This window comes from Melanaphis sacchari, unplaced genomic scaffold, assembly GCF_002803265.2.
Source record: "Melanaphis sacchari strain LSU unplaced genomic scaffold, SCAv2.0 Contig112_pilon_pilon, whole genome shotgun sequence".
In the NCBI taxonomy this organism is placed as follows: domain Eukaryota; kingdom Metazoa; phylum Arthropoda; class Insecta; order Hemiptera; family Aphididae; genus Melanaphis; species Melanaphis sacchari.
This window is the reverse complement of record NW_020270434.1, coordinates 899307-923324: the sequence shown is the minus strand read 5'-3', so window position 1 is coordinate 923324 and position 24018 is coordinate 899307. Positions and strand designations below refer to the sequence as shown.

General features: G+C 25.6%; 4 protein-coding genes across 4 annotated transcripts; 3 read left to right on the top strand and 1 right to left on the bottom strand.

Moving 5' to 3' along the window:
• Positions 1-1091: 1091 nt before the first annotated feature.
• Positions 1092-11231, top strand: LOC112603873 (glycoprotein-N-acetylgalactosamine 3-beta-galactosyltransferase 1). The gene is made up of 9 exons (XM_025352669.1): positions 1092-1107; positions 3230-3274; positions 5487-5750; positions 7638-7790; positions 7848-7983; positions 9793-9911; positions 10095-10196; positions 10497-10654; positions 10744-11231. Exons 2-9 carry the CDS (start codon positions 3265-3267, stop codon positions 10948-10950), a joined length of 1149 nt encoding a protein of 382 aa, XP_025208454.1. The 5' UTR covers positions 1092-1107; positions 3230-3264; the 3' UTR covers positions 10951-11231.
• A 1610-nt stretch (positions 11232-12841) lies between these two features.
• On the top strand, positions 12842-15563 carry LOC112603872 (protein Red). The gene is made up of 3 exons (XM_025352668.1): positions 12842-13846; positions 13908-14331; positions 15047-15563. The coding sequence occupies exons 1-3, from the start codon at positions 13209-13211 to the stop codon at positions 15482-15484; spliced, it is 1500 nt and encodes a 499-aa protein (XP_025208453.1). The 5' UTR covers positions 12842-13208; the 3' UTR covers positions 15485-15563.
• LOC112603870 (GPI transamidase component PIG-S) lies at positions 15555-17855 on the bottom strand. Its single transcript, XM_025352667.1, has 7 exons — positions 17624-17855; positions 17384-17490; positions 17102-17329; positions 16872-17042; positions 16580-16807; positions 16341-16511; positions 15555-16269 (listed from the first exon to the last, which is right to left on the bottom strand). The coding sequence occupies exons 2-7, from the start codon at positions 17487-17489 to the stop codon at positions 15569-15571; spliced, it is 1605 nt and encodes a 534-aa protein (XP_025208452.1). The 5' UTR covers position 17490; positions 17624-17855; the 3' UTR covers positions 15555-15568.
• A 320-nt stretch (positions 17856-18175) lies between these two features.
• LOC112603874 (CD2 antigen cytoplasmic tail-binding protein 2 homolog) lies at positions 18176-20956 on the top strand. Its single transcript, XM_025352670.1, has 5 exons — positions 18176-18696; positions 18828-18991; positions 19068-19385; positions 20304-20460; positions 20538-20956. Exons 1-5 carry the CDS (start codon positions 18555-18557, stop codon positions 20723-20725), a joined length of 969 nt encoding a protein of 322 aa, XP_025208455.1. The 5' UTR covers positions 18176-18554; the 3' UTR covers positions 20726-20956.
• The last annotated feature ends 3062 nt before the right edge of the window (positions 20957-24018 follow it).

Below are 24018 nucleotides of genomic sequence, written 5' to 3'. Positions count from 1 at the left end.
GCTGTTGTACTTCCCGTTCCAGTTACGTGTGTGCTAAAAATTCATTAAAAATAGGCGAAAATAATTAGTGGTTAAAGCAGGGTTGCCATTAAAAAGTTGATATGCCATGCGCGTGACTATTTAAGTAAAAATCAAAGACCATAAAAATGTGTATTTTATGTCAGTCGAACAACTACAAAACAGAATTCAAATATCAGGTCTCTGCGAAAGATATGAATGCTCGATTACCGTACACACTGTATATATTATATTATATATATCATGTTCTCGCGGTGCCCGCCAACCATATTGGATGAGTTTATTATTATGGTTTCGGTGTCCGCGGATTGAGAAACAGACAAAAAATGTCAGTGGATAGTAGTATATGGTAAATAGTAATTTTAATGTCGTGTTTGCTATCATCCTCGGAAAACCGATCGTTTTAACTTCTTTAATTGCCAATAACGTTAAACGTCGGAGGAGGGGTTACGTTATCGCATTCAGCGGCATTGGCTGTTACAGCGATAAAATTAAAAATATTAAAATAAACTTCCCGTGCGTGTAATAGGCAACAGCTCGGCCGCCCGTAATGTATCGCACTGATAATGAATAATTATGTTATAACGATGTACCTAATATGTAATAAATTAAACAAAAATTATCGTAACCATTAAGCATTGCGAGCACGGCGACCGGACGAACGACCGACGAGAAACGCGTTGTTGTCGAACACGATAATATTATGCCGATATCGTAAAGCACTTCAAGCTCATTTCACCGCAGGGCACGTGACGTTCGGTTCGATTCCTCCTCTCCGTTGCTAAAAAATATCGACATTCGACATCGTTTGTCCGGTCAGTCGTCGCACACTGTCGAGATCGTCATGTCCGTTGTTTGCGACGGACCAAAACCACCGTCGAACGTCTCCAAGCCTTCGGTCTTCAACCCTATGCCGGTCACACTCGGTCCCGAAATTTCGGTATAGGATGGAAGTGAACGAAGAAAGACTATACCTATGGACAGTTTGCTGCTCTTTGTCTGTGTTACTACTATGGTAGGTACAACACTGGATGCTTGTGTTACGTGATTTGAGTCAAATTCCTCTTGTAGCTATTACAATTTTATTAGGTAGGTATATTTTAATATTACCTACCTTAAAATGGCATACAACACGCTTGTAGTTGTTGTCGATTTTGATGCGCTAAGGTCAATGCGACAAATTAATTCAATTTGTGATGTGAGTGCATTAAATACACAATTTTTTACCTTTTTTTCAAAAATATTCAGAGCAATTTATTTGTTTAATCTTTTTTTACAAGCATTGTCATAATATGCCATCAAAGCATTTATAAAATATCTATAATACATAAAATATTTTATCATCTGTTGATTACTATTACAAATTTAATATTAGTATTTATTATCAAGACTTGGCCACTTAGGATTTTAAAACTACTCATTATAATTATCTCAAAGAAATGTACGGATAGTGTTTAAAACTGTTTCATATTCAATAAGTAATTGAATATTTTTAACTAATAATTAGTAATTAAAAACTTAGTTATTATATAATTAAATATTGAATTACTAATTAAATATAAAATTGTTATGATTTCTGATTGCTTATGAACAGGGCTCGGGACTTAGAGCATTTGCTTATTTTTATAGATTGATTTAAAATGTAGCAAAGTGGTATGGTAGTTTATGTCATGTTACAATACGTTCAATTATGGAATTTGAAAGTGCTTTTTTTAACGATTTTTCAAAAAAAATACTTATTTTCAGTTTTTCTGATTATTTTTGCTTTTTTGACCAGTTTTTTTTTACTGTTTATTGTTTTTTCCTGCAATTTTGTTTATGATAGAATAAATAATAATAAGGCAAAATGTCTTGATAGTGAAGTTTGATTTTTTTATAATGTAAAGAGTTATTTATTTTTTTTTTGATTTTTTAGTTAAAAGTTTTCCTAATTATTTTTTTTGATATTTTTGTAATCTTTAATTAAATTATTTTTAGCACAGTTACAAATTATGTCTAGTACCTTAGTTCCTACTTTATTATGTAAAAGAAAGTTTTTTTTTTTAATTCTTAAATGTTTTTGCTCAAATTTAAATTTTTTAAATATTTATTTGAGTGCTTATAATGATGTTTTTTAGCGCTTATTTTAATGATTTTAAGTGCTATAAGTTCTGAGCCTTGTTTATGAACTATGATTGTATGAAAACATACATATCTCTTAAAATTTAAGCTATAGATAGGTGCAATGAAGTTGTAGAAAAATTAAATTTCCAAAAGATTTTGTTTGTTTAAATATAATTTTTAAGTTATTTTTAATCAATTCTAAATTAGTATAAAATGTATATAGGTAATAGAATTACATTATTTTATTATTATTTTTTTGTGTAAAATGGTATAAGTACTTTAGTACTTAGATATATTAATTCTTAAATCATTCTTTCTTTTTTATATACAGTAATTACCTATAATAGTATATTGAAATAGTGACTTAAATCATTGTGGTGTTAACTTTCATCATAATGACATATAATTGTCTATTAATTTAATTATTTTAATAAGCATTTACATGCTTTATATTAATAAATTGTATTTATTATAGATGTAACTTATTAAAATATTTTAAATAAAATGTAATCCAATTGTAATTCAGTTTAAAAAAATAAACATTTTAACAATTTCAACATTTAACAGGCAAATATTTGTAAGTGAATAAAGGTCAAAACATTTGAGTAGGTAGGTTCTCCTCCTAGTTTTAATATTATTTTAAGTGGTCTTTTGTGGTATCCCCTTAACAAGTAGTTATTAAATATGTTTTGAATATGATGAATTATTCATTTAGATAGTTAATATCTCAATAAATATTCTATCTTTTATTAAACTATAATGATTATTATTTTGTTGTCATCATTTTAATGAACAATAAGTTCTAAAATAGAGTTTAAGACTGTCTATGTGAGTAATTCATTAATACTTATATTGTAGTTGTACAGTTATGCTATTATTTGATTTGGTTAATTGTTTTTATTGTATCCTATAGTTAAGTATTCAGTTATTTAAAACCGAGCATTCTGCATAAATCCTAAATTAAATTGGTTAAAATTAAGATAAAATTAGTAATACACAATTTTATTCATAGTTATAATTTAATAACTATTCAATAACCTGTGATTTATTTTTATAAATTTTTAAAACAAAATACAAATTAATAATACTGTAAATAAATATTTTTCAGAATTAGCCAACAAATTAGGAAAGTGATTAACAGCAATGAAAAGTGGTAAGAAAATTTTATTTTTTATGTATTATTTATTTTCAGTATTTCTTTAACTCTTTTAATTAATTTATCATACTAAATAATGACTCAATAAATAAATAGTTACTTATAAAATTCTGTAATTTTTTATATCTTATAGTTTAGTAAAAAACAAAACATAGTGTTTTGAATAAAATGTATTAAAAATGTTAAAGTTGTAAATTTTAATTGTATTTTACTAGTATAGGAATTCAATTCATATTTATTAAAAAAAAAAAAATCACATTATTTTAACAATAATATACTTTTAGAAAGTAGGTTTAGGTATTATCATGTGTATAAACATAAAAATAAGTTTTAAATTGTTTTTTTCAAAAATAACAGTTCAATGTATTTATTTTTTTTATAAATTTATTAAAGTTATTTCATTATTTAATGCATTTTTTTTGTTGTTTCAAAATGTTATTTGTTATATTTTTTAAGATGTTGTTTAATTAATTTAGATGAAATTTCAATGTTTTATTTAATACTAAAATAAATATGTCAGTAACAATAAATATAAAATATTTTTGTTTAGTCAATTAAATATGCAAATGATAAAATGATTAAACCAAATATGTTGGTTTTTACTTTATAAGTTGAATATCCATAAAAAATATATAAATGCAATTAATAAATTTACTACACATTAGTTCAAATTATAAAATTTATTAAAAATGGTTATACATTATACATAGGTATATGATATTTATGTATATAGGTAATAATAATACTATTGGTATGTATGATTTATAAGAATTTCCTAATGTGGTACTTATTAACATAAAGATAAAGTATTCTGATAAGCATTCTGGGTAAACTGTTGTTTACACAATACATATCTAAGAAACAAATGCTGTTAAAATTAAAAATCTATACAATTAAATAATATATGCTTATATTCTTAGTTTCTTATTGATTGTGTGATGTTAAAATATTTTGATTTTTTTACTAATTTATTTAATTTTAAATAAATAAATAATTATATTATTATATTATACTAAATTTATCATTATGTTTATTGGGTTTAAATTTTAAATACTTTAATGTGTATATTTACTTCCATAATACATTTTATCTTTTTAGCTTATTTGTTTAGTTTAAATACTGAATAGAAAAGTGCTCATGCTTTGATTAGTTGACGATAACCAAATAATAAAAAAAAAATAAAATAAAAAAATGAGCAAATAATGAGACTCAAAATATCTATGGGTAATATTTATTTTATTAGTATTTACTATTTATTATACTACAGTATATTTGGCTTTTCTGTTATTTTTGCCTCTTAAATAAGTTCAGTATTACTTATCATAAATAATTTACATCATAAAGCAATATTTGTTATTCCATTGAAAATTACTTTTGAAATTATGGTTTTTATGTTGTATATTCTTGAGATCCTATCTCTATTGTTATCCATTAACAATTCTATTAAAAAAAAAAAAAAAAAAAAAAAAAAAAAAAAACAAATACAAATAATTCATTTCAAACAATTTGTTTTTAATTTTAGCTTAGGAAGGCAATTTTATGTAACCCCTCTTTAATTTTATTTTTTACTAAACTACAATCAACATTATTTCATGATGAGTTAGTTATATATTATATTTTAATATTTCTGTTATTAGCTTAGCTCTTGAAAGTGAATTTATAATTCTTTAATTTTGATTTATTTTAATATGACATTCTTAAATATATTACATATTAATATGTTGTTTACAAGATCCAATCATCTAGAAAAAATTCATAAAATAAGAAGAGTTTATCCATCAAAAAAGAGAGGTCAGTTTTATGGAAAATTTGGTTCTTGAAACAATTTATTTTCATTCTTCTATTAATTTATTTTTATTTTTTAATTAACTTTACAATATACATATTAATTAACATTAAAAATACATAGTAAAATTTCTTAACTAATTTTTGTTAAATTAAATATTGAATTGTGTTATTTTTTATGTATAGTTATTTTACATTTATAGATACCTACTTTATGTATTAATTATAAATAACAATTGTTATTTTGTTTCTTTTTACTTTATTTCATTTTGTGTTATCGCAGAAGTGTAGATTAAAAAATCTAAATAATCAAATGAATAAAAAATAAATAGTACCAGTTTAACAATAATTATAAATACTAAAGAATTTATATATGTTTTATACTCTGATTATTAACAATATTAATAAAATTAATTTTTTACAGATATTTTATATTTTAGCCGACCGGGCATTAAAAAAAATGCCATATTAACCTTTTGTATTGGTGTAATATTTGGTATATTTTTTGCTTATACTACAATATCCATTACTGAATGCCATTTCAAAGATATCAAAATACTTCCATCGAAGTTTTCATATGATTCAGCTAGATACCATGATCCTCATTCACATGGACATGATAATGAAGGTTCATTCAATGATTCAGTCATTATGAAAGACCATGGGGAAAATGAGACATTGCATTTTCGTAAGTTCAACTAACTATAATTTTTAGATAATTTTTGTACTTGGCAACCAGATATTTTGTTGTAAAATCAGAACTAATTTTACAAAAAAATATGAAAGTGATGAGATGATGAGATGTTGTCTTAGGTTATATTGGTCACTAATGAGGAAAATTAAATATTTAAAATACTCAAGAACAACTAATAATTATAGGAACAAAAATATTAGGTGTCTAAGGTGGAAGAGAACAAGATACCTTCAGAAAATAAGCGATAAATGATAAAAATTTATGTTGAACTCTTTCAACTACTAGTGAATTTAAATTCAATTGAGGGTCTCAAAGAACAGACTCATACTTAAAAATAGCTTTAAATAAGAAGCATTCAATTAATCTTTAGTTTATGGTTTAATTAGGAATTGGAGGAGATGCGTTCTAATAAAACTGAGTATTGTAAGTGCATTATAACACATCCTCTGAATATTATGTAGTGTAAATGGCCATTTAGAGTTTAGTTTTAGAAAGTAGAAACCTAGGTTTTGCATAAAATCACTAAATGTAATTGGAATATTATTAATGGTATATTGGTATATTTGACAATATTAGAATGATTGTTTAAAAGCAAGATATTTTAATGTATTTAGAGATATTAAGGTACAGTCTTAGGGATTGACTTCAATGGACCAAGAGGTCAAAGTCAGATTCGAGAAGATTAGTTTTTACAATAAGTTTCGTATTTTTAGTAAATATAGTGAGGCGACTATGATGAAAGATTGAAGCAGCACCATTAATATGAAGTAAAAGCATTAACAATGAAAGAGTAGCACCCTTAATTATACCAGATAAAAGGGTATTGATGTTGTATATATTATATACTAACATGTAATTTAACATTTTGTTTATATATTATGAGGAGAAATAACTTAGAGGCATTGAGAGTGACTATGGAGATAATGTAGAAAGAAAGAGAGGGAGTAGACTAAAAAATAAATTGATAGAAAATGGCATGAAAATAATAAAGAAGAGATGACTTTTAAAGGCTGAAGAAAATGTAGGACCATCTCATATAGTTTAGAGCACAAGCTGAATAAAAATGACTTGTCAGTGCTAATTGAATATGTGCTCTACAAATGTTCTCGTTCCTCACTTTGTGTAAGCTTATTGGTTAAACACAGTATTTTCATAATTCAATTAGCTTTTAGCTATTATTTGTTTCTGATATTTATAAGTATTTCACTGTAATTTTTGTATATTATTCATTAATGGCTAATATTTTGTTTATGTTGGTGTTTTTTCATGAATTTTATTCTACAGTAATGTCAAATGAGATAACATGTTTACTAGTTTTTAGTAACAAAGAGGTTAATAAAAAGCTTTTATTCTGTAAATGAGCATCTTATAAACTAAGGTTCTGTACATAATACTGTAAATTACCAAACATCACATGTTGATCTAAACATGGATCCCACACTTAAGACATTAGGTCATGGTTAGTTGCTTAACTTATATTTTTGAAGAAAATGAAGTTTTTCTCTTAATAATTTCTAGTCCCACCTCGATTGCTGCTAATGGTAACTTTACCATAAAACAGTATTGTCCTTTTTCTCACCTAAGATATTCAAAACACGAATAAAAAAATAGAATAAAATTTTTTATCATAATATACATACTTTATAAAATATACATTAATATGAAATACCAAAGTAAACAATATATATAGAGCACTTTCTGAAATAAAAACTCATTAAAATTATGATATCAGGATAATAGCGTGACGTTTAATTAAAATTGTTATATTTACTGACCTAACTTGACATAAAGTTAAGTAGAATAACTATTTAAATATTAGTACTATCCTGTTTAAATTGGGATGTTTAAGTTCACAATATTTCATTATTTTTTAAATTGTAGATGAAGATCTTGTGGCTCAAGAGCTTAAAAAACGAATTAGAGTTCTTTGTTGGATCATGACTAGTCCTAGTAATCATATTAAAAAAGCAAGACATGTAAAAGCCACATGGGGTAAACGTTGCAATACATTACTTTTTATGAGCACTGTTGAAGGTTTGTATATTACCATACTACTTATTTAAATTAAATTAATTTAATCTCATGATTTAGATAAAAGCTTACCTTCTATTGCATTACCAGTTAAAGAGGGTAGAGAATACCTTTGGGGCAAAACTAAAGAAGCATTTAAGTACATCTTTAAACATTATAATGATTATGATTATGTATTGAAAGCTGATGATGACACGTATGTAAAATTATATTTTATATTTTCAAATGAAATATTGTAACATATCTGTATTGTACTGGTTAAAAGTAAACACCATTTATTATAAAAAGGTTTTAAAATATCACGCATTTGTATATTTCTTAGGAAGCTGTACATTATATACCTGATTTGACACAAATTTGTTTCATACAATTAAAATTCAAAAAATCATAATTTATATTTTTTAAATTTTATCATATTTAAGTGATTTTGTTTATTTAAGGATTTCATTTTTAATAACTCATATTTTGTTAGCAAATCAACAAAAAAAAATGTTGAACAGTAAACCTTTTACTTCAGTGGTGACCAAATTTTTTTTGCCATGCCTAAAATTTGAAATTTCCCCTTAAACTTTAAAGTTATTAGAATTTTAGGTATAGGTATACAAATAAGTTCTGTATTAAATAATGGCAGGCGTAGTTTGGCCACCACTGTTTTACTACATATAAGGTCATCAATGACCAGTTCCTTTATCTGTTGTTATCTCAATAATTGATAAATATTTGTACTTTATTATGGTAAATATACACTACCAAATGTATAATTATTTGTTTTTTAACAAAATTATAACATGAAAAAATCATTAAATCCGATGAATAATTATAAAGAAGTTTAAATAAAATATAGTTAACATCTCACTATAGATTTAATATTTATTTTTTGCTGTACATATCCATTTCATATTAATATTTATAGTTAAATTAAAAGTATAATTTTTTCATAATAATAAATAATAAAAAATTCAATGCATAAGTATTTTTGAATATTATACGTTTGTTTAAGCTTATTCCTAATTAAATATTGCATATATACTATTTAATTTTTAATTTTTTTATGCATATATTTTATTGCTTTTAGCTAATAATGTTCAGGTTAATAAACCTCTGTTTATAATAAGTACTAGCCGACCCGTCACAGCTTCGCCCGTGATTGGTTTTTTATTTTGCCTTCGGACCATGATATGTAGAATTTTTTATTCAAATATTATTGTTTAATGTGATCGGCAAGTAAATATAAAAAACGGTTAATGAAAACGGATTGAAATTTTTCTAGCGTTATAAATGATAAAAATAATAAAGATAAAAAAGAAATAATTTATGGTTGATAAAGAACTTTATTGAAGTTGAAGAAAAAAAAGAAAAAAAAAGAATTAAAATAAGAATTTTATAAGACTTCTGAGTATATCATGTTTTTTGTTATATTTCCTGTTGAAATTAAAATATTATCGTAATATTTATTAATTAAATTAAATTTATTATTACAATTTAGATAGCTTTAATGAGTTATATAATATCACTAACGACAATCCATAATATTTCAAATTAAAATTTTAACTATTTAATATTTATAATCATTAATTAATATTTTAGGTATATACCTAATAATTTATTTATTAATAGTATTGATAGTAATTTGTTGATGGAATGATTATTTATTATTATTTATGTTTAAAGTTTTATAAACATAGTAACTTAGTGATAATATATTTATTTAACAAGTGTATAATATGTTATTTAAAATTTATTATTTGCATATTTAGCTTTCAAATATTTCAATTAATACCCCCTTTGCCTTTCAAATGGCTTTAACCCGTGTATTAATGGTATGTTTTGTAGATAGCGTAACTTGATATAACAGAAAATTAATCATTCTATTTACTTTATAATGGTATTTTAATTCTTTAATAGTGCATTATTAACATGATAATTATTTTATAGCTAAAATAAATCAGCCAGTGTTTAATAAAAAAACATTTTAACACTTATTTTTTTTTATAATTATTCACAGGTATGTTATAGTTGAGAACTTGAGGTATATGTTAACTTCATTTAACCCAAAAGATCCAATATTCCTAGGTTGTAGATTTAAACCCTATGTTAAACAGGGATACATGAGTGGCGGTGCAGGTAATAAATACCAAGTATATTTTGTAGGTTAATAACAGACACTTATTAAAGCATTAACTATAAGTATTGTAATTGTAGTATATTATTAAATATATTGAATATTGTTCTTATATTTATTAAGAATATTTAAAATTAAAACCATTTATAATATTGTTATAATTTAATTTATGTAAATCCATTTAGGTTATTTGCTAAGCAAAGAATCAGTTAAGAGGTTTGTTGAAAAAGCTATACCTCATAAACAATGTCGGCAAGATAATGGTGGAGCTGAAGATGTAGAAATTGGTTAGTTAATTTTTATTAATAAATAAAAATGTTTGGATATATAAATTTTAAGTGTATATATTTTCTTGGTGGAGGTGTTTTTGACTTATCAACATAAATTATGTCAAATTCTCATAATATATATATATATAGAATTGGGTACATAGTTATTAAATAATTATTTTTATTCATTAGATCCATTTTATTATCTCCACAAAAAATGAAATTATAATTAGGATAATTGTGAACAATGTACTAACGCACTGAATATATAAGTATATTAAAATATTAATACAATTTTATATAAGTATATTTTTTTAGGTATTTGTCTTCAGTTAGTTGGAGTAAAAGCTGAGGATACTAGAGATAGTTTAGGTCGTGGTCGTTTCTTTCCATTTATTCCAGAACACCATCTTATACCTGGACATACAGATCCAAGTTTTTGGTACTGGAAATATATTTATTATCCAATAGTAGAGGTAAAAACAAAAAAAAAACATTGATAGTATACTAAATAATTTTAGTCAGGTTTTTTTTTTTTTTTTATTAATTTTTTCATTATTTTTAGGGTATGGATTGTTGTTCAGATACTGCGATTTCATTCCATTATGTTAATCCTAATAATATGTATGTGCTTGAATATCTAATTTATCATTTACGGCCGTATGGAGTGACTCAAAATATTGATCAAGCTATTGTAAACAAAATTTATCTTAACAAGGAAAGTAATGCTACTAAGACTGAACAGCCAACAAATAAAACACAAAATGTATAAACTTAAATGAAATGTTCTTAAGACATTTTACTGTGATTACAGTTGACTCTTATATTGTATATTATTTATTATTATATTTATATACAAACTAGAATAATTAGTTCCATGCCATTTACCCATTCTGTTAGTGTACAGAATATTTTTACTAGTCAATAACTTGTTGGCAAATCCTAGTCAATTTGCTCATAAAGTTCTTATTGATGGAACTTGATTTCTTGAATTTGTTTTTCTTATTATCTAAATGAACATAATTATTATGCACCATATTTATTTATTTCTGTGGTCATTTTTGTTAAATTATAAAATAAAACGTTATATTATAATGTATCTTAATTTAATACATTTTTAAATGTTATAAAATGAACCAAAGATATTATTTTATACTTGCTTATAAATGTCGCTAATAATATTTTTTTACTATTAGTGAATTTTTTGTTTATTAATAAACAATAAAATTGTTCTTAAATGTAATTTATAGTAAATATACTACATATTCTTGTATTGAAAATAAAGGGAATTTATATATTCAAATAAACTGTGATTTATTTTTAAAAACAATGAATATTAGTTTAGTTAAATTTGGTCTAGATATAAATAGTGTTATTGTAAATGTATTTAAAAAAGTTTAACATTTAGTATTGATTTTTCGTTTATTTATATATACATAAACATTGAACTTGAAATTAATTTCCATTTGAATTAAATATTTAAATGTTTTTATTGCACTTGTTAATATATATATATAGTATGTGCAGATTATATTACTATTATTTTTCCAATCTGCTTATTCATATACACAATAATAAACAATACTTGAATAGGAAAAATTTGAAAGGGGTGGGGGGGGGGGGGGAGGGGGGGGAAAAAAGGGGGGGGGGGGGGGGGGGGGGGGTAAAGACGTGTAAAATAAGGGTACTTGAATATTTAAGGTCTGTTTTAGTAGAATATATTAGAAAGGGATATTGGTAATACGCCCACTCTTGTTTCTCTTAATTCAAGTATTGGTATTAAAACGTTAAACTTTGGTTTGAGAAACACTTTTATTTCCCTCTCCGTGTGCTTGGTAAATTATGTATATTATAATATAATAAAACGATTATATATAGGATATAGCGAGCAAATTAGTCAATGTTATCGCATGGTGAGAATTTGTAGGAGGGAGTTTGAAAAATGTAAATTTATTTAAAAGTTGAATCGTTTATTTTTAAAAAATGTCTTGATATTTTTTTTTTTTTGGTGGGGGGGGTCAATTCCTAAAAAACTTACTGCTTTCTCTCCGATACGTATATAATAGAGGTGGCCTAACGAGGCTTGCGAGCCGCATGCGGCTCTTGAACCAAGCTCCGCCTAAAATTAATAAATATATAATTCCGTTAAAATCGTTAAACAGTGTTTTTATTTCCGTAATGATAGTTGTGACAGTGTTTTTTAGTATGTATAGCCAGAAATAGTCATGGTATGTTTCAACCTAAAATTTTGGAAAAATGTTCCAGAAAAAAATACCCACTAACATAAGAGTGTGCTAGAGATTTATTTCAATCTTTGGTACTACTTATGTCATATGTGTGTGAATCATTGTATTCAACGCTTAAATTCATTAAATCTAAATATCGATTTGAACTAACTGATGAACATGTAAGCGAACTTGTGCAAACTGCGCAGTGCGCTTACCAATTATCAGCTAGATTTCAAAAAACTTACAGAAATAATGAACACTCGAAAAAACACTTTTTACAAGTATAACAACAATAATGTCAATAATAATGTTTTGTGTAGTGTAAAAAATAAATGTTCCTTCATTTAGTTAATTTGACCATTAATTTTATTTCCAATTGACTCTAACAATAACCATATATGTTAGCGCCATCTAGCAGGAAAAATATTAGTTTCTATCGTGAGCTGTTCTTCGTGTTAATAATATAATTTATTATACATTATGGTGGACAGTAGCTACACTGCTGCTATCTTTAATAAATCTTATTGTAATGATTGTATATTTGCATCCAATATTCTAATATCTATTGATGTTTCTTATCGTCCTGTGTGCTACACAATAGTTATGGTTAATTTAACTCCAATTACGTGTAACTTAACTTAACCTATTGTCCGTATACTTCATAGATTTTATACTTAAATACAATATTTCGTAATATTTATTGTATGTTTAATTCATGAATTAAATTATTTGCCTTGTTAAAATATTTAAAATTAAATCTTTATGAAGTTATAAGAAGTCTAGATAAATTACAAACATCAAGATGCCAGAAACGGAGGTTCAAGACGGGAGTCAAACCCAACGGCTGACTAATGCAGATTTTAGGCGGTTACTTATGACCCCTAGGTCAAGTCATCCATCTGCCACTCCATCACTCTCCAATGCAAGTGAAACCTCATCTTCCAAAACACCGTCTACATCAAAATTTGAAACTGGTGGTTCAAATGACAAAGCAGAGCTTAGACGTAAAAAAAAAATATTCTATGCTAAACTCAAAAAACAAGAAGAAAATAAAATGGCTGAGCTTGCCGAGAAGTATCGAGATAGAGCCAAAGAACGTCGGGTTGGTGCTAATCCAGATTATCAGTCTCAGGATCCCGTTGCTGTTGCCAGTGGTTATAGAGCTGTAGCACCAGATATGAAATCTGGTTTGGATGCTGCCGAACGTAGACGTCAGATGATTCAGGAATCTAAGTTTTTGGGTGGAGATATGGAACACACTCACTTGGTCAAAGGTTTAGATTATGCTTTGTTACAAAAAGTCAAAAGTGAAATTACTGCAAAAGAAACTGAACAGGAAACTGAAATGGAACAGCTTGCAACTACTAAACCAATAAAAGAAAAAGCAAAGGAAGAAGATGATATGCAGTTTAAAACGAGACTTGGAAGAAATGTCTATAGGTAAAAAATAGTTTTTATTTTAAATTTAATTAGAAATTAAAATTCCTTTTTTTTATTTTAGAGTTGCATTGTCTGAAAATGAAATGTTTCGTAATCCATCATTTGCTCCTGGGCGTATGGCTTACATAATTGACTTAACTGAAGATATCACAGATACTGATATTCCGACAACACTAATTCGCAGTAAATCTGATGTACCAAGCATGGATGACAGACCCACATTGACTACAAATGATATTGTTATTAATAAATTAGCACAGATCCTTTCTTATTTACGAACTGGACCAAAACATTTAAAGAAATCAAAAAAGCGTGATAAACAAGTTTTTGATGATAACATATACCCTGAATTACCAGATTATGAACCGTCTACTCAAAAACGTTCTGAAGAAATCACTAAAAAACAATCAAATTACTTTAAACATTCAAAAGATGAAGAAAAAGAAGTAGAAACTGAACATCATAAAAGAGATGAAATGGGATGGGTGAATATATATATTTTATATCTATTAATAATTATTACTTATTGCCATAGCTCAAAGGTTTTTAAGTTAATATTGATCTAAAATATGCCAATAATTATGATCCAAGTGGGGTGGAAAATTGAACAAAAATAATAATGTATCATTATGGTAAAGGTATACTGTGATCATCAGACTATAACAAAAATATGGCATTATTAAAATAATTTGTTATAATAGAAAAATTTAAATTAAGTAAAAATATGTATTTGGTCATTTTTCTAAAATTCAAAAATTGCCAAAAATATACTGTTTAAATTTTTGTTTTCTAAGCTAATAATTTTATTGAATTAATATCTATCTTGATCTGCTATAAATCAAGTGTAATATAGAAAAATATGAAACTCCTAAGACTTCTGAGCTTTATGTAATATTTCTATAAATTCATGCCACATGAAGTCAATTATCTTACTTAAAACAATTTATTTGATTATTAATATGTATTATTATTTACTTTGTATAACTTTAAAAAGTATAAATATTATTGAATTAGATTATCAGTTCTAAAAAAAAAAAAACTATAATTATTATTTTCTAATAACATTATGCAACAATAATTTCTTGAATTTGACTGTAACATAATTTAAAAAAACACTGTATCAAACATAAGTTTTATTTTATTCTTAGCTCAATATAATTTTAATTTAGTTAATAATATTTCAATTATGTATTTTTATAGGAGGCATTGAGTAAAACAAAATTTCAACGCAAAAACCAAATGGGCTTATTATCTCGATTAGCAGCTGAACCCACTGGCTATGCTGAGTGTTATCCAGGATTGGATGAAATGCATGATGCGATTGAAGATTCAGATGATGAGGCTGATTATACAAAAATGGATCTGGGTAACAAGAAAGGACCAGTTGGTCGTTGGGATTTTGATACACCTGAGGAATATGGTACTTATATGAGTAACAAAGAAGCACTACCGAAAGCAGCTTTCCAGTATGGTGTTAAAATGACAGACGGACGACGTACACGTAAACATAATAAAGAAAAGAATGAAAAAGCTGAACTTGATCGCGAATGGAACAAGATTCAAAATATAATTCAAAAACGTAAAATTCCAGCTGGTAAAGATGAAGGATCATCATCATTTAAAGTACCTAAGTATTAGTTTAATCATCATAATAATATGGGATATTGAACAGTCAGTTTATTGTAATAAAAAATAAATAAATAAATAATAAACACAATATCATTAAATTTTAATTATATTGTACTTAAATTGTATCCAATTTTTAACTCCTTTCAAAGACATTAGTACAGGGATCATAACAGGCAAAAACAACGGAATATAAACAGCATATTTTTGATCATCCGGAAAATAGAGTAAAGCCAATAATGATGGATGAGTGAATGCAAACTCTGATGTTTCAAATGCTATTTTACTGTATTCCAATGCTTCTTCCAATTGTCCTCTCTCTAAACAGTGTAGTACTTTAGTAGCTGCTTCTACAGATTCAGTTACTGCTTTTCCAACTTCTTCAATTATTACTATATTACTGATTTCACCCAAAAGTCGAGACAAAGAAGTTAAAGTAATACGTGTATTAGTGTATTGTTCAATAATTTTTAGTCTGTACATTGAATCCAATTGCCATTTACGCAGAGTAGATGATTTTAATGGTATTAATGACATGTAATTGGACATATTTGGCACACCAATTAATGAATGGAACTGTGTGATGATGGGAGTCATAATACTGAGATCATCAGGTATGAAGCTTACCGATTCATTGCATGATAATTGATCGGCGTTTAGAAATTGAACTCCGCCCCAGCGAGCTGACATCATAGCAGTAGTTAATTGGTTGTTTTCATGAAAATATAAAGGTATATAAGAACAAGGGGTTACATAAATGACAAAATGTATACACGGATTTCGAGACACTCCAGAACCTAAAATAAGTAAATCACACAAATATTAACCTTGATAAATCATAACTAGTGTAAACCATTAAAAATACTACCTAATTTTTTTTCTAGTGGAGTAATTATATATTGAGCGTGGTTCTTATCTAATACAAATGTGGTGTTCAATTTTGGGGGTTTTTGAACCAAATCGATTAAATAAAGCCATTGAGATTGCACAGAAAAGTTTGAAATAAGTTTTAATTGATCTAGTAAAGGATGAAGGTAACCTAAAAATAAATTTAAAAAGCATAAAATAATTTAATATTAATAAAACTCATGTTTTCTTGAAACTAACGGTTTAAAGGTATTTCTGGCTTCCAAGCCACATGCAGCTTATCAGGTTCTGGATTTACAACAGTAAGAAGTACATTATAATCTGATGATGGTCTTACTCTACGCTGTCGTTCAGTTACTACTTGCTGGTCATCAGAATGATTACCAGGATTCAGCATCGATATCATTGAATCAGACAATGCATCTGTTTGTAAGAGTCTTATTAACGAGTTCATTAATAATTTAATGTCTGAAATACATTTCATGTGAATGAATATGGACAACAAATAATGGGCAAAATATATTAAGTTTACCTGTATTGAGAGGAAAATAAATATTGCGACCAATACCAACTATTATTTCATCTACACTATTGGTTTCAATTAGTTGTAATGATCCTAATGGAGTTATAACCATCTCCAATTCATTCAATGTGTGATCTGAATTAATGAGAGTGGAAGGTTGAGCATTGATAGAGAACATAGCTATAAAAATATGTTTAATTACACCAACATATTTTTTCAAGTATTTATTTTAGAATTACTTGAGTTGAATGTAGTATAAATTTGTTCAATAATACGTTCTGTTACATACGGATTTTTGGTATATACAAAAATGTCGGTAGAAATAACTACGTCCATGGTACCCAATTGTGAGATCTGTGCATATGGTAGAGTGTGACGTTGTACTTCTGTCATTCGCCACCATAGTGGTATTCCAATTACCAATAGTATAAATGCATAAACAGCCGCAGACAAATTCCTTAAGTCCTCTATAAAATAGCATTAATAATTTGTCCACAATTTTTTTAAATATAGCATATTACCATCATCTTCTTTATCAATTATTTCCCAAATTTCATCATTGCTGACATCATTTTTCAATGTTTCAACAGTATTAGTAGGCTGTTCGTCGTCCACTAATGTATCCATTCTAGGTAAATAATATAATAATTAACTATAGTTTTATTAAAAACAAAAGAAGAGGAATTAATTAATTGACAATTTATCATAGGAGTAACACAAGAATTTCAGAATAAAAAATATTTTTGTAATTGAATACATACTTAGCTAAGAGAAGGAAGTAAAAATGTTCTGAATTTCAGGTCTTGTTTTTAATCTTTTAAATATTCAAAAAATCTAATAAAATTATATGAAAAATCAATGATTTATTAAAAAACATTTTAAAAAGTATTATTGGAAAATGGTTCGATAAATGAAACAGTAAATTATAAATATAAGCCGTATATAAATAAATACAACTATGAAATTCAACTTAAAAACTAAAGTCACAAATTAAGACAGACGAAGTGAAAAAATGAATTGATATACCTATTCAATATTCATAAATTTGTTATCTAATCTCGTATTTACATTCACAGTTTGATAAATTCATAGATATAACACAATGTAGATATCAAGATGTATTAATATTGTATTGATATGATATACGATGTAGATATCTGTCATCTGATATATTACAATATTTATACATAATATACGCACATTATTACGTTCATAGTACATTATAGTAAAATCATTACTTGTGAATATATCAATGATCAATATTTTATTAATGGTTTTATTAGTTAAATAATTACAGGATTCACATTTTTCTGAGTCAGATTTGTCATTATTCTGTGTTTTAAGCTTAGAAAAGTATTAAGATTATAAAAATACGATAAAAGGTTATATGGTTATGTAGGACTAGGAAGTAGAAGGGAGATTATTGTTTACTATCATTTATCAGTTATCAGTTATCACACTGAAAAAACGTTTTCGTCGTTTTCGACTTTTAAGTTTGTTTATGAACTGTTGACTGTTTACACAAGACAATTAATATAAATAATAACTATTAATTATTATAGTGTGACACAATTTGTGTGTTCAATTGTGATTAGTAATTAAACATTTTATTCTGTAAAGGCGTTGGGAATAAACGTTGGAAATTGGTGTATTTAGTTTTTATAACGATATAATTAAATCACGAATTCCAAAATGAATAAAAGAAAACTAGAAGAAGAGATTTTTCAACAGAATAAGTTTGAAAAGTTAAATAATATAGCTGATTCGGAAGACGACGACGATGACAGTGTTGATGAAAATAATTATGATGTTATGCAAGAGCAGGATATTGAAGGTAACTACATTTCGATTTATGGATAAAATATAATATTCATGACTATATAACAATGTGTAATATTTATCGTTGAAAACAATTTTGGAACGTGTTGCACAATTTCTTACCAATTGTATTATTAATAAATCTAGGTCAAGAAGAAGGAGTTGTTGGACAAGATGGTGAGATACGAATCACACCATTCAATATGCAAGAAGAACTTGAAGAAGGGCACTTTGATAAAGAAGGAATGTATCACTGGAAAAAAGAAAAAGATGTACAGGATAATTGGCTAGAGAATATTGATTGGTGTAAAGTAAATATAACAACAGACATAGTAGTTCCACATTTTGTTAAGTTATGTTTTATAATTAATTGTATTATATGTTTAGATTAAAGATATGTCAAAAGAAAAGAAAAAAATTGATGAAAGTGAAGAAGAAAGTGTAGAATTTAATGTCATTGCTGCCTATAAAGAAATCTTAAGCATGATGGAGCCCAAAGAAGCCATTTCAAAATCATTAAGACGTTTAGGTGGAAACAAACGCCTTACAACTGCTGAACGATGGAAATTGAAAAAGGCAGGGTTGAGTACTGATGAAGGTTCATCTTCAAAAGTCACTAGACTTACAGAACTTGCTAATCAAATTCTAACAGCTAATGGCAACATGGATGTTTATCAAGAAACTTATGAGCAGATTTCTCAAATTGTAATTAATTCTTAAATTTATTTTTAGCTTTTTACATAAACTTCTTTACAAGACAATTCATTCTTAAACAATTTTTTTCTGCAAACAAATGTTTTTATAAGTTCAAATATTGATAAAATCAGAATTTTGTGGAAACTCTTAAATTTTAATGTTTTAGTCGTTTGAAGTTTTTTATTTTTACTTTATGTAATCTGATAGCGCATATAGACTTAGGAAAAATATCACCTGCTTGTTCAAATAGTTTTTATTAAAAATATTTCTCGATTTTTTATGTTAAACTACTTTAGGTAAATCTATAAAACTGTTTAAATGTTAAACTTTAAATAGTTATACTGTTGAAGGTTTCCGCAAAATTTTGATTTTACTGTAGTTTTCAGCACATAAAAATTAATTTATTTACATAAAAAAAAAAGTTGACTGAGAAAATAGTATTATATCTATTTTGAAGTTATTTTAGTGATAAAAACTAAATCAACTAAAACTGAATTATAAATTTGGTCACCTACTATTTGAAATATGTTGGTTTAGTTAATCTTTAAATTAAGTCTCATTCAAATTTCTGGTTATTAGTTAATAATCTGGTGGTTATGCCACATATCATGATGTAATACTATACTAGTCCACAAAACTAATGTAAAATGTAGGAATTGGTTAAACAGTTAATTGCACACTATTTTAATTTGATGAACTGATATATATTGTCATTATAATTCAGAGCTAATGAAATTTATAGTTTTTTTTTACTGGTAACAACTAATAATCTTGTAAAAGTTTTCATTACTATTATTCAATAATGTTTTAAATATTGGTTTTAAATTTTATTAACTGTTAATCAATTTTTTGTTTAATAGAATATTGGTAAAAGGATAGATAAATATATTAATAATAATACTATATATATATATATATACTTTATAGATTTCAAAATCAGAGAAGAAAGGTCAACCTTCAACTTCTATGTCATCAGATTTAGATATGTATGCGGAAGATTTTGATTTAAAAGAAAAGGAAAAATTAGAAAGTACAAGCCAGAGTGGTAAAGTAGAACAAGAAGAATCAGAAGAACTACTGACAGGTGTTTATAAAAATATTTTTTTGATCATCAATAAGTATTAAATAAATATTTTAATAAAACTTTGACAATTTTATCAGGAGAGTCATTACAGTGGGAATACAAATTTTCATTAGAAAGTAATGAAGTGTTTGGTCCATACAACACTGAGCAAATGCAAAAATGGAAAGTAGAAGATAAATTTAAGGAACCCATTTGGGTACGTAAATGTAATTCAAACAGCGATTTCCATTCATTTGTACGGGTTGATTTTGAACTTTATTTATAATTATTTTTAGTGTATGTATTTATTTAATTTACAGAGTGTAATGTGTATAGTTAAAAATTATTTAAACCTGGAATTTGAATGGTTATAGGCATGTATTAGAAAAAAAGAAAAATATTTAATTTCACATTTATTCTTGGTAACATTATGAATTACTGGTTTAAAATCTTTCAGCTTGTAATATTAATTGTTCATTTTCAAAGAATATAATTTAGATGTAATTTAATGTACCTATCCATAATATCTATATAGTTATTTTAGTGTTATTTACAGTTATGTTGTTAAAATAGTTAACACTTTGTTGAGTATTTAATTGAAAATTGTACAGTAAGTGAATTAAATACATACATGCAATTTATTTTGGTTATTTCTTTTCTTTAGCATTCTACATATTATCACCACTAATGAGCTACGAATACGTGCCTAATTTTTAGCTACTGCTTTGATCCTTGAATCAATGCAAACAATAATCTTAATTTAATTTAACATTAGAAATTACTTAGTAATTTTTTATTAAATAAATTTATAATTCTATTTTATAATGCTGCACAAAATTATTTTTCTCTAGATATTGGCTACAGTTGATTTTAAATTTGTTTAGATGACATCATGTGTATATCTATAATCTATATTATAAATGTTCAATTTTCTATACTCGGTAATATTTGATCATTACTAAACAATTTAGTTTAATTAGATTTTGATATTTTAATATTTTAACAAAGAGAATTCTAAACACGATTTATCACTCAACATATAACTTAAGTATTGTTTAGAAAAAATATCAGATGCTTCATTTTACAAGGTTGATTATTTATTTAAGAAGAGGTTGATTGAGATGGTAGACTTTCCAATTCATAATTTTATCTTGAGTGGTGTAAGTGATGTGTGTTAAAAAGTTCTCTTTAAAGTTCCCAACTTGGTCTTACTCAAGTATAAATATTTATATATGTTTTGAGACTTATAGTTTTTGAAGTGGCACTTAGCGGGAATATTATTTGTATTTGGTTTTTTTTACAATAATTCAAACACTTAATACCTTTTTTTAATGAATTTTGTTTTAATTTTTTATTAAATTATTTAATTAAACATATTTGTACATTTAAAATTTAAAATACCTAGACAACATTGTCTGGTATGAGGTTTATAATAAGTGGCAAAACATAGACTGACATTAACGACAGCTTAGTGTAGCAGCATTGATCGTAGTTGTCTTTATCTCACTTTTTACAATTATTTTTATTTTTAAACTTATAAAATATAGTATTAAACAGTTTTCTATAAGCATGTTAAACAATGTATTAAGTTAAAAGTGACATTATATTCATTATGAACCCAAATTAATAATAATTTTTAGTAAAACAAATGTATTGTAAACAATTTTTTGAATAATTATTTATAGTGACCATTTTTAAGTACAAAAATTAATTAGATTTTATAAATAAGGGTACTTATTAATAATTTACTAACCAAGCCAGATAATGCATTATAATTAGACCTATATGATTTTTTTAGACCATGCTCCATCGACTACAACACCAAAGATAAATATTCCATTTTTTTTATACATGACCATTCTCATATGCTATCTTCTTAGATAAGCTTCTTCTTTAGAAACTTCATCAGTAATTTGGGATATATTAAAAAATATTTAAAATTTAAAATAAATGCTTTGACTGATGTGAAGTAGACTTGTTTACCAATTCAAATATCTTTAGTTTATACTTTTTTAAATTGAACCACTAGGAGTACTTACGTTTTTGCCAGTTACTTAAGTTGTTTAGATGAAAAATTAATCTGGTTTTCTGGGGCTTTAAAAATAAAAACTATTTTGAATAATTTTGCTTAGTTGCTTAAAATTGTATTGAGTATTATTATTGTACGTCTTATTAATAAATAGTATTAAGTACTGCAATAAGACAGTGATGTATTCAAATAGCCTATCTGTTACGCCCCGCAATCAATACTATTGTACACGACAAATTTCCTATTGGCGGTAATTTATTCTTTGAAATATTTTGTGTATTCATTTACATTTTTCAATAAAATAACTCATTAATCATTTATTGCTACTTTTATTAAAAGATAAATACAAGAAAGCAAACAAATGAAAAAATTATAGTTTTAAAATAAAAAAATAAATCAACTATTTTAATAATGATACAAAATTGATGCAATTTAATCTACTTCAGTTATATATATATAAATAATATAATAACTATTTATACTTCTACTTATACATTGGATTAGAATAACATATTCAATAAAAATAAAGTACAATATTGAGCATTTTTGTATTTAGTGTAAGAACAACATAGTGTATAATATAAATTTAATAAATAAAATAATAAAATTTTTACTCAAACAATTATGATGAAATTCATAACTGTATGTCGAAATAAGGAAACCAAATGAAAAATCTTGTTGTATAACATTGAATTTTCAAACAAAATTGGACACACATTTAAATACATGTTATAAAAATCAAATTTTATACTTAACGAATATCACGTATATATCATGATGAGTACGAAAATAAGTATCAAGTTTTAATTATTATTTATATTGAATGATTAAATATAAGTAATATTATGTTGTGTTTCGTTTTTTAACTTCTTACTAGAGTATTAAATTTTGTTCTAGCGTATATAATCTAAACATAACACGTTGGTACATAACATCTATTACATTTTTTGCTTTATACAATTCATACTCGGTATACTTATATATAAGATAAAGTCTTTAAACAAATGTCAATTTAATGTAATATCGTAAACTTGTGTTTATAGAATATTGTACAAAAACTTGATTTTAAAGAAGTTTAATATTATATTATTGTAAACTATACATTTAAGAAACACGTTCATCAGCTTTGTTAAATAGGTACAGCTGGTATCACAAATTATCATTATGTCACAAACATAACAGCTGTAGTCTATAATCTATTTAGGTTCCTACATATTTTACACTGTACCTACGCTACCAAACAATTGGTCCCTATGTATATGTCCCCATATATCGCATGGTATGGATGTCGTAGTAAAGTATTATTATATCATTTGCTTGAATTATTTTATTAATAAATGATATTATATATACGTATACATGTATTATTAGACTATAATCGAATATTAATTTGGCAAGTGTACATTATTTGTCCACGGGCCATTTGAATATCTACTCGAGAAAAAATGAAGATTTTAAAAACAATACTAACAGTGTCAAATAACAGACAGCAGTATCTATATCAATTAACAGCATATTATACTATTGTATACAGGTAAATACCTATAAGC